This window comes from Phaethon aethereus (genome assembly GCF_964289735.1).
Source record: "Phaethon aethereus genome assembly, chromosome: 3".
NCBI classification, from domain to species: domain Eukaryota; kingdom Metazoa; phylum Chordata; class Aves; order Phaethontiformes; family Phaethontidae; genus Phaethon; species Phaethon aethereus.
Window position 1 is genome coordinate 129,735,271 of NC_138576.1, and position 10,840 is coordinate 129,746,110.

The 10,840-nt window shown below is 40.8% G+C and overlaps 1 protein-coding gene across 1 annotated transcript in view; it reads right to left on the bottom strand.

The window, feature by feature from the left end:
* Positions 1 to 7,506, bottom strand: part of CFAP61 (cilia and flagella associated protein 61) — a gene marked incomplete at its 5' end in the record, with an annotated part of 105,162 nt that extends 97,656 nt beyond the window's left edge. The window contains 5 exons of the mRNA XM_081998644.1: positions 966 to 1,092; positions 2,335 to 2,402; positions 3,344 to 3,420; positions 6,082 to 6,232; positions 7,364 to 7,506. Of these exons, the coding sequence (XP_081854770.1) occupies positions 966 to 1,092; positions 2,335 to 2,402; positions 3,344 to 3,420; positions 6,082 to 6,232; positions 7,364 to 7,506 (566 nt within the window). The remainder of the gene's footprint in view (positions 1 to 965; positions 1,093 to 2,334; positions 2,403 to 3,343; positions 3,421 to 6,081; positions 6,233 to 7,363) is intronic.
* Positions 7,507 to 10,840: the final 3,334 nt, after the last annotated feature.

Sequence of the window (10,840 nt, forward strand, 5' to 3'; positions counted from 1 at the left end):
CCAGCAATCTACACAGAAAAACATAAGGCTCCATTCGGTCAGAAACTGCACTTCGTTTACTGTAGACAACGCTGGCACAAGCACAGAAAGCTGGGATTTGGCATAGGCAGCAGAAGTCAAACGGCAGGGAAACACAGACTGGTAATAGTCAACATACAGGTAGACTTCAACAGGCAAGGCTGCTAGAGAAATTTGCATCTCTGCCTGCTATACACCACAGGCAGCTGAGCAGATAGGAAAGAAAATTCAGAGTCTAACTTTTTTAATTACATTGATGACTAGAATCCCAAAACAAAGGCTGTGTTAAAGGCATATTGAGTGAGCATATCATAAAAAGTCTGCTCCAAGCTTCATCCATGGAAACAGATGACCTGATGGGAGGAAAAAAGTGTTACCCCATTATTTTCTTAAGCTCTCTCAGCAACACTGAGGAGGCCCACTCTCCCGAAACACAGTGAGAGTGAATGTATGAAGTGCTTACACAGAAAAAAACATACAAAAGATGAAAGAGGATTACTGTCCGTGTCTGAAGGACTACTGGAACTAGGGATCCTCTGCTCTTATTTAAGTCTTTTAGACTCTTCCTATTCAGATTTTGCTCAACCGGTCAGAATATGACATAGCAAGAGAAAATTAAAAATATAAGTTGGAAGATGCTCCAAGACGCCTGCAAACTACGTGCATTCACTTAAACATGCAGAGATGCAATTCAGCCAGGAGAGTCACAGAATAAGCATCACCAACAACAAGAAAAGTATTCTTTCTAGATAGCAACCTAGTTTTACAAAAAATACAATTGATCTTGCGATGAAGTAGAATAGACCCAGCATAATCATAGAACTGCTCAATTAGGCTATCAAAGAAAATCAATTTAACTAAGATACTGATGCTGTAAACCAAAAAAGAAAATACTTCAAGTTAACTCAGACAAATCTGCTCATAGAAGAAGGGAGAAACTGCATTACCTTGCTTTGCGAACATGCAGCTGTGGGTGATACCAATGTCTAGGGCATACAAGCAAGGTAAAGTTTGTATCCACTACAGAACCTGGAGTGGCCATCATCTTTTCGAAGGCATTTCCTATGTCTGCCTCTGTAAATGACAAAAATCTGTTAGGAGCAACCGAGAAACTTCATTACATAAGCTTTTACATTATCAGCAAGACTGAGGAAAATGGAGTTTTGAACTTAACCCACAGATGGCATAATGCTCTAAGTCTTTTAAGTTAAGCAATGAAGCTGAAATGACTGTAATATAAATATGTGAAACAATTGTTACTTGGATTAATTTGCCAATTAATCCAGCACCCCATACATGAGTAGGTTTCAAAGCAATTGGAAGCTGGTAGGATCAAATCCCTATAGAAATACTAGTTTTATAACCAGTACTATATGCCACTGGAGAATCTCTTTGTCAGGACTTATTACACTGAAGAAAAGTTGACATTTGTTGCTAGGATAGGTTTGACAAATGCCTTTATTCAGGTACTGTTTTCTGTAGTTGACACACCACTACAGAGTTTTTTAGCATGACTTGGAACCGAGATCTCCAGAAATTGGCATATCACAAAAGGTTCCAGTTCACTTCAAGGGAAGCTTCAAGAAAAAAAAAATAATTAAAAAAAAAAAATCAGTCATTAAGTAGATGCTTTGTTTATTAGTCTCAATTCAGGACTGAAATTCCAAGTCAGGTGCTGTTCTCCAAGATGTGCATTCTCCATCTTTGTACCTCTGCTCTAAAAGAAATAATCCTAGTTTCCTTCCATGTCTCTAGCACCCCTTCTAACCCTCACCAAAGTGTCCTCTCCCCATCTTGTACTCTCTTGGCTAAATAAGAGAAAGTACCTGATGTGACTGGTTCTGATATATGGGCACAATGCCTGACTGACATGTATGAATTTATGTATGTATGTGCATGTGAATATATACCTATACATGCCAAGTGGCCTATTAGTCATTGTCTCTCAAAGTACAAGCACTGATTGCAATCTCTTGATTCTATTCAGCCAGAAATCTTCACAAAACTTGTAGGAATTTATTTCCGAGATCTTTACTTCTGTTTGAAGTCCTGTCTGTTTCTGGAAAATTTAGACTGCAGGAAATGGATAGACTGCTGGACCGAACCTGTAACCACATAAGCCTCTTTTACAAGGTATGTCCATTAGAGGATGCTTTAAGATTGTGTTTTCTGCATGTTTAGAAAATGGTAACTGTTCTCAATATTAAAAAAAAACACACACACACAAAAGCCCACCAACACAGTGCATATTAATGATAATGAGATTTGAGATTGTTCTCATAATTTTTATTAAAAAAAATAGTATTAAATTCTTACCTAAATTCTCATCAGCTGGTATGAAGAGAAGTATAAACTGCAGTTCTGGTACTGTGATAAAAGCTCTCCTGGACAAATAACATAACTATATTCAGTCTTTCATCATTACACCCATCAATCAGATACAGCAGTTAGTCTTTTTATATATAAATTTTTTTCTCCATTGTCTCTAATCTTCCTTCATGAGTCCACATGGCTCAAAAATTAAAACATTTTATTTATGATAAATAAGATCATATGAAATTCATCTAAGCATTTTTTTAAACTTTTTTTTTTTCCCCCTACCTTATTTCTCTTAATTTCTTAATCCTTAGATTTCAAACATCCTCCTTTTTATAACAGTTCCCCAGTGGTGAAAAAATTAAAGATGCCAGAGATCTGACCTGGCATCTGGATAAGCTGCCTTGACATGACAAGGTAACTGTAAATTCAATAGCAACAGCACCAAGTGCAATTCACTCTGTTTATGGAAGCAGATTCTGAACCATACCAAATAACCTGAGCAAGGGTTATATTTGAGTGCTGAGCTAACACAGTAACATATTGTGCTGTTCGCATTGTATCGTTTGCAGCCTTACCATATAATTTGTAGCTAACAAGCTATCAATACATTACCCAGGAACAAGCATACTCCGTAGACATCGAACAGCTTTTTAAGCTTTCTGCTCAGTCATGTGCTTTGATTTTCACAAGAGGAAATTTAGGAAAAAGAAAAATCAATCTGCCTTGCAACTGCAGTACTGTTTCTGTGGAAAATTACAGCAAAGACACAGCTAAACCTTAACACTGTTTGGGAAGCATACTTGGAACCGTAACAGCTTTGTTTCAAAGCCAACAGTGCACATTTGATTAACACAAGGTTATGTTTTATTACCTTCCGAGGCTGTTTAGAAAGACATTTAATTTTGACCCACTGATCACCTTAAGGCATTTTTAAATTCCATAGCCTCTCCAAATGATGGCAGGAGAGTGCACATGCTTCACTACAGAAAGTCACATATGAACTCACCTAACAATTTCTTGGCAACATCCAGCTGCATAGCCTTCTTTTGCCACAAAAAGATGCATGAACAATGTGTTCAAAGGCTACAAAACAAGGAATGAAAATCTAAACACTATGCAGCTAGTACTTATTAAGTCAACTCAAGTATTAATATGCACATTTATTTCCAATATGTATGATCTGCACTCAAAATTAGTAGCTTCACGTATATAAGTAACTTCAAAGCACATGTGGATAAAGTTATATGATTAAAGGACTTTTTTTTCCTATCACTATTTGTGCTTCTGTAATATTTTTGATTTACACTCAAGCTTACTATTGTTTGACTACTATATACATACATCATTTCATATTCAACAGTATTAATTCCAGACTAACAACATTTTAATTTAACTACAACAGTTAACCACTAAATCTTAACAACGTTTAATGTAACATTTGTCTGATAAAGACATTCTTTCTAGGTTTAAAAAAAAAAACACCCAAAAGCTCACATATTTCTCATACTCCTAAAATGGTTTTTCTTTAAAATAAGTAAGAAAAAAATACAAAGTCTTAAGATTACATCATTAGACACATTTAAATATTCAGGCAAAAACAGGTAGACTAAAAGACATCTTTATCCTATATGCCTCCAGTTAACCTGGAAAACACTCGCAAAGGAAAACCCTTGTGCTAGAATGTAAAGTGCTATTAATTCAGATGTTTTCTCTTGCCTATTAATTTGGAGTGCTGAGTCAATGAAGGTCTACTTGTAGATAAAATATTTCTACCAAAAATATTTCAAATGGGAAAACTTGAGGTCTTCTGAATAGTTTAATATTCAACTAAATGTCATGGCTAGAGTCATCAATAAATTTCAGCAACTTTAGAGCAAGAATGCTTTTAATAGAGGTTGCAGCATATGGACCAGCACAAAGACAACAGGCTATTTTAATGAATAAACATCAAAAGCCATTTCTAAAAAAAAAAAATAAAAAAATCAGACTTTTCTTTTTTGATTGATTGTTTTCTTAAATTCAAAAGGAAAAAAAAGAATGTTTTGTCCAAGAGGAGGCCCAGGAGGCGAGATTTGGCCTGTAACTGTCTCTGAATAGTGATGGTAACCAGGAAATCCTGTAAAGCATCTTCACTAATTACATTCTGCACAAGTCAATTTGTAATTTAGACCTTTAAGCTATCTTCAATTTTCTGTGCTCTAGGAAAAGACTTGTCAACTAGACATTTAAGAAACTCTATTTTCCGAAGATCTCAATTTTCTAAAGCACATCTGCATGGATTTAACCTGCAGTTAACCAATGATATCTCATCTAGTTATAACTCGGAATACGTTCAGTTGTTTTGTCAGTGCAGAAGCATAAAAGATGTACTGAATCTTCTGCACATAATTTAGAAAATAATCTCCTTTCTAGAAAAAGAAGCATTCTTCTGCTCCCTGTCTACGTTCCAAAGGACTTTTCACTCCTGTTTCTGAGTAGCAATTCCCAACATGCTCAAGCTCTTTTTTTTTTTTTTGTCTTTTCTCTTTGTATGCCCCTGCATTCTGAAGTCAGCTGCAGCTTTGCTGCAAGAGATATTGTCAAGCAGGCCGCCTGAGGAAGAGCTTGCAGAACTGACAACACAGCATAACCCATCAGGAGCAGCTGCAGCTGCACAGTGAATGAAGCGGTTGTGCCTGCAATATGCCTGTACACAAAGTACTGTTCAAGCGACAAAGAAAACAGATTACAAGAAAATTACATGTTTTTTTCCTATACTCCCTTTGGCTGTAATAATTTTGTTTCTTTTAACAGCACACATTTTCAAATACAATTGCTGTGTTTGTCAGTTTTTCTGCAAGCCACTGCTTAACGCCACCCAGAACAGCATTGGAAAACTGATGAACAAACTGTCTAGAGATAATTTCAGTACTACCAATACCTTATTCTGGCATGTGTCACCTAGCTTTTGAGTGTTTATGATTAACATTTTCCATCTTTTCTCAACAATCACAGGATCTAGTTCCTAACTGGACTGAATGATGGGCAGCATTTGAATCCTGAAGTTCTAAATGCCTATTTCTAGTCCTTAATTCCTAAGAGTAGGAGCCTGTATGAAAATTGCCACCACACAGAACAGAGTGCAGCAATCTCCACATCAGCACCAAATAAGCTTATTCCAGAACCAAGACACTCATGTCAGTGTGGCCCTCTACCTCCATCCTTCAAGCAGGTGTATACTCCCTGTCCCTTATTCTCTCTCTGAAGCCATTAAAGTTGCATTCAGTCCTATAAAATAGCAAAATTGTACTCCAAAAGATGAGAATTGAGGATTCCAGCTCCCTTACAGTGAGAAGGACCCTAGAGCAAGGGCTCAACCTCCCAGGTAAATGTTCCATTAGATAACACCAGACCTGGACAGGTTTTTGAATGAAAAATATTGGTGACAGCTATGATTCACATTGCTCTCAGTGCTAGCAAAATGCATCAGACATGTTCTGCACATGCCAGGCAAAGAAAGGACTTACGTTGCCTAGCTGCCACCCTTACAGTTACCTTCAGTTACTATAGTGGCAAAAGCACAGGTACTCATGAACTTCTGAGCACCCAAGGGTTTAGTAAGGAATCCAATAATCACCTTCTTCAGCCTGAATGCGTCAAATCTACCTAAAATAGATTTTAGATGCCTATGCATATTTTTCATACCTGAGCCTTAAATGCAAATTAAAAAAACCACAAAAACAAAAACACACACAATTTACTTACAGTGCATTTATTGTTAATGTAGTTTTCATGTAAGAATGATTCCCAATCAGACTGATCAGTGATATTCCAATTTGGGTAGTCCAGAAAGACAGCATGGGCTATAACCTCATTCTTCTCATTGCAAAGTGTCAAAGCAAGATTTGATTTTTCTCTGTGAAAACAATTTAATATTGCAGAAATTGAAGAAACTATACAAAGAGAAGTGACTGACTCTTAATTCAGCCTGTTAGAACAGCAAAATTAACCATGTTTAAAAGTGCTCCCAGGATCAGACCTCGATAAATCTTCATTGCCCACATCCTGACTTAACATTATTGCTTCAATTTTAAATATTTATTTAGTGTATTCTGGCATTATAACAATTCATATGATTTTTCAAACCCTCAATTGCTATGAATTTGATATGCATGACTTAAAATGCTCTCTCTTCTTTGCATGTTTCTTCATAGATCTATTTTTTCCCCAAATATGGCAAATTAATCTGATACCAGCTGAGCCAAGTGGAAAAAAAAAATTAGGGACCCATCAGCATTACACACAGTCTGTCTCTGCTGTTCATCACGGCATAGAAAGATGAAGCACAGAAGGTTCATCACCATCTCCAGTGATGAAGATATGGTAAGAGAAGACTTCTACAGCCACCCATTTCTGCTAAGGGCACTGCCATGCAAGCAGCTAGCATACAGATGTCAAAACATGCAGGATATTAGGTTTCTTCAGGGTATGAAAAAAGGCGTCACACTGAAACATACTTTATGCCAGATAGAAGCAGTCTCCCAATGTAGAACATAGAGAGGCAAAAAATAACCAATTCCTTTTGTTAAGGAGAAACTGTAAGAGAAGGAAAAGATTTACAGAAACACAGAACAGAGCAGTCACGGCCACAGAGTGACTGAAGACCCAAGTTCCTGCCCTTCTACTTCTATCACTCTCCAACAGGTAAAAGGATTCTGTTAGATGGAGCAGTCAGCAGACACTGAAATCTGATGATTTCATCAGGTGTTACACAAAAGGATTTCTTCTGAACTTTTGTAAAAAGGAAGCTAGTATAGAGTGAAATCTTGTCCACCATGCTGGCAGCAGTGATCTGAGTTTGCACAAAGTCATGCATGTGTGACGCACAGAAGAGATGGAAGCAGATTTTCTTTCCCGTTTTGTGAAAAGTCATTATGCCACACCATGTAAAGGGTCATAATGTTTTCTGCCATTTTTAGTGTAACATAATTTCTTGACATTTCCTGCAAGAAGGGTAATATAATGTCCCTAAAATACTGTTACTTACAAAAGGTACATGACATCAATCCTTCCAAAAAGTACTTCTGTAAAATGGTTGAAGAGGCCAATAATATCTGAAACATCATGTGATTCTGTTCTTCTGGCACTGACCACTTCTGTATTTCCTCTTGAAGAGGTTATTGTAGTCATCATACAGACTGCAACAAGAAAGAAAGAAAACACTGCTTTTCTGGCAGATCCCACTGCAATCCACTGTTTGATGTAGTTACTTGAAATGGATTTTTATATGAACTGTAAAGAAGCGCAATTCAGATGGATTTAAGTGCCTGTTTTGTGTAGGCCTCTACAAAAATACATACTGCTTGCATATACATACAGCATGGAAACTGCACAAGTAGAAATACAGCAGGCAATACATACCAATTGTATGTATTCTACATGCTACACAGGAAATAAATGTTTTTAATAGGCTACAAATTACTTTTACAATTATGCATTTACAGGCATTTGCATGCTATCTATCCGAACAGTGCACATCATTAATAATTTCAAACTTAACAGCCTTAAATCTACAGGGTTGGGAGGATCAGCTGCAAACAACCAGGATAGGAATGGCCTGGTAATGTCAAACAGCAATTTCAGGTGAGTTAAGTGTATTTTGCCCAAAACAGCTCCTCAAATATCTTTAAGTCAACAGTGATGCTTAAATTTAAGAAGGAATTGAAAGCTCCATAGCTTCCCTGCCCAGAAGAACTTTTTTGTGGTTTCACACTCACAGAATTTGTCAGGTGCAAGTGATTTATTGACACGCCTAGCAATTTCAGAACATAGAGGGGCAGCAGGCTTTCAGACCATCTGTGACTATCAACTAACAGTTCATTTATTTCAGCTGTGTTACCACTCAATATTGTAGCCTGTTGCAATATAATCAAGAATTAGGCATATAAAACATAAATTGACCAAGCACAACAACTTTCTGCAATTTCTTAAATATACCTGTGCGAAATATAGCATTACTAACTCAAAAAAGGTCTAAATAACCAACATACCTAGACGAGTAGAACACTTTTACCAACCTACCAAACACAACAGCCATTTCTAACATTGGCTCCAAACACAGATGTGATGCCACTTTCCCAATTAGGCCCCACAGATCCCAGCTGAAAATGGGATAACAAAGGAAACCCTGAATACATATACCTTTTAAATACAGAGAAAGTCATGTGTACAGCTACATCTTTCACACACAGCCAAGACACTGTTATAGGTGACACCACAGGTCTCGGTCATGCAAAACATACATTTGCAAAGAGGTCCCAGAACCAACCTGAGGCAAAATGTCCTCTGCAGGCTTTAATGCATGCACTTAGTAAACAGAATTGTGGCTATATAGAAAGAACCAGCTAGGATAGAATGTACTCACTACTGAGTACGACAGTAACATCTACAAGTAAAAAAATTATACTAGCTTGGGCAAGAAACTTCTCCATCATCTTAAGTTGTAAGATATCTATATTCTTTCTAGTGGAGCGGAAGACAACTATACCAAGGGCTAAATGACACCATTCTTAAAAAGAGCAAAGAAAATGGCCACATAATTCACTTACACATTTCATTAAGTAACTGCAAACTGTGAGACTACTAAAAATAGTTGGTTATTTTTTATTAATGTCAACTCTATGTACCAAAATAAACAGGAATTCTAAGATGTCATTAATGAACTTAAGTCTAGCATTAAGATCACTTCAACCAAAGAAAACAGTTTGCCACATTTCCATATTCAGTTGTTTAATTTAATGTCTTTAAAAAATATCACCCCGCTTCTCCACTGGCTCCCGTTAAAGGCCCTAAACACCCATGCAACCATGACTGACAGAAAGCAGCATTTACACATTAAACAACATACCATTTTCACAACAAAACGCGCTGTTCCTACAGCAACTCCTATATTTCTACTATGAGACCAGCATACTACAAATGAGAGACTTGGCAAAACAAGCAGATAAAAGAAACAATCCTCTGCCGAACTAGCGCTTAGAGTAATTTCTTCTCTGACTCCTTAAAGAAACGCTTTCTTTTTAAGCACAAGTGAGATTTCCGTGTGGTACTTTTTTCTATTTATGACTGAAAACACAGCAAAACATGCACGTACCATAGGCGTCCATCTCAGCAGACTGCTGCGGGAGACCCGACTGCTCGGGGAGCTGGCCGGCGGCACCAGCGCACCCCGTGCCCAACCAGGCCGAGAATTAACGGCTCACCTCAGCGGCCAGCATGGAGCGCATCGACCATTCCCACCCCCGAAAGGCGCAGGGGAAGGAGGCCAGACCCAAGTTTTAAAGCTTGGGCGGCCCGAAGGAAGGTTACTGGGTCTAAGGAGCGGGCGGAGCCTCGCCTGACTAGGACCGAAAGCGGCACAAGGCAGTTAGGGCGGGAAAGCAGCTTAGCGCCCACGCTGTTAACACCTCTGGGGCCACGCGTGGGCAGCCCAGCCCCTGCTACACCGTAACAGACACTCTAACAGCTCGTACGGCCTCGCTCCCCGCGACCTGGGCGCCCGGCGTCGGCGCTCGCTTGCCGGTCCGCAGCCCCCACAGACAGGCGAAGCCTGCCCCGCCGGGGGTCCTGTCCGCCGAGCCGCCAGGGGGCGCCGTCCGCGGGCACGGGGAACCGTTCGGGTTGCAGGCTCTCCGGCTGGGCTGGGCACTCACCTTCCTCCCGCCGCGGCGGGAGCCCCTTTCCTCGGCGCTGCCGGCGCAGCCAGAGACCGACGGACCAACCGCCGAAGGCAGCCAGACCGCGCTCCGCTCCCCGCCTGGCTGCCGGCGTTGGGACGCGCCGCCGTTACTTCGGCAACGACGCACGCCGGCGCTGCGCGCGAGGTCAGAGGCGACGGGGCGGGGCCGGCGTGGAGAGGCGGCAAGATGGCGTCTACGGCGGCCGGGAAGCAGCGGATCCCCAAAGTGGCCAAGGTGCTCGGGAGGCGGCGGTGGCCCCGCGGCCAGGGAGGGTGCTCGGGGCGGAGGGCGCCCGCCCTCACGGGAGCCCGGTCCCCGGAGCAGCGCCGGGCGCCCTGGCCCCACAGCTCCCCGCCGGGACAGGGTCGCGGCCCTCCCCGCGGCCTTCGGGAAGCGGGGCAAGCGCCCGGTAATCTTTACGGTAGCGCAAAGATGCTGAAACGCGAGCTGCTGCCGGGGCCCGCTCCGGCCCCCGGCTCCTCCGCTTGTGCGGCCGCCGCTCCCCGCGGTTTCCGGAGGTATTGCCGCTCCGCATGGCCTGGGCTAGTGCTCACCCTAAGGTCCCTGTCGGTCTCGGGGCGGCTCCTCCTATAAATACTGAACACAGTAAGCCACCGGCGTGAGTTGGTCCTGGGGGGATTTTTTCAGTTTTGCATTAGAAGGAGACAATGTGAATCAAGCCCCCTTACTCTACAGGTGAAAAATAAAGCACCTGCAGAAGTTCAGATCACAGCAGAACAGCTGTTAAGAGAAGCAAAAGAGAGAGAACTTGAACTTCTTCCACC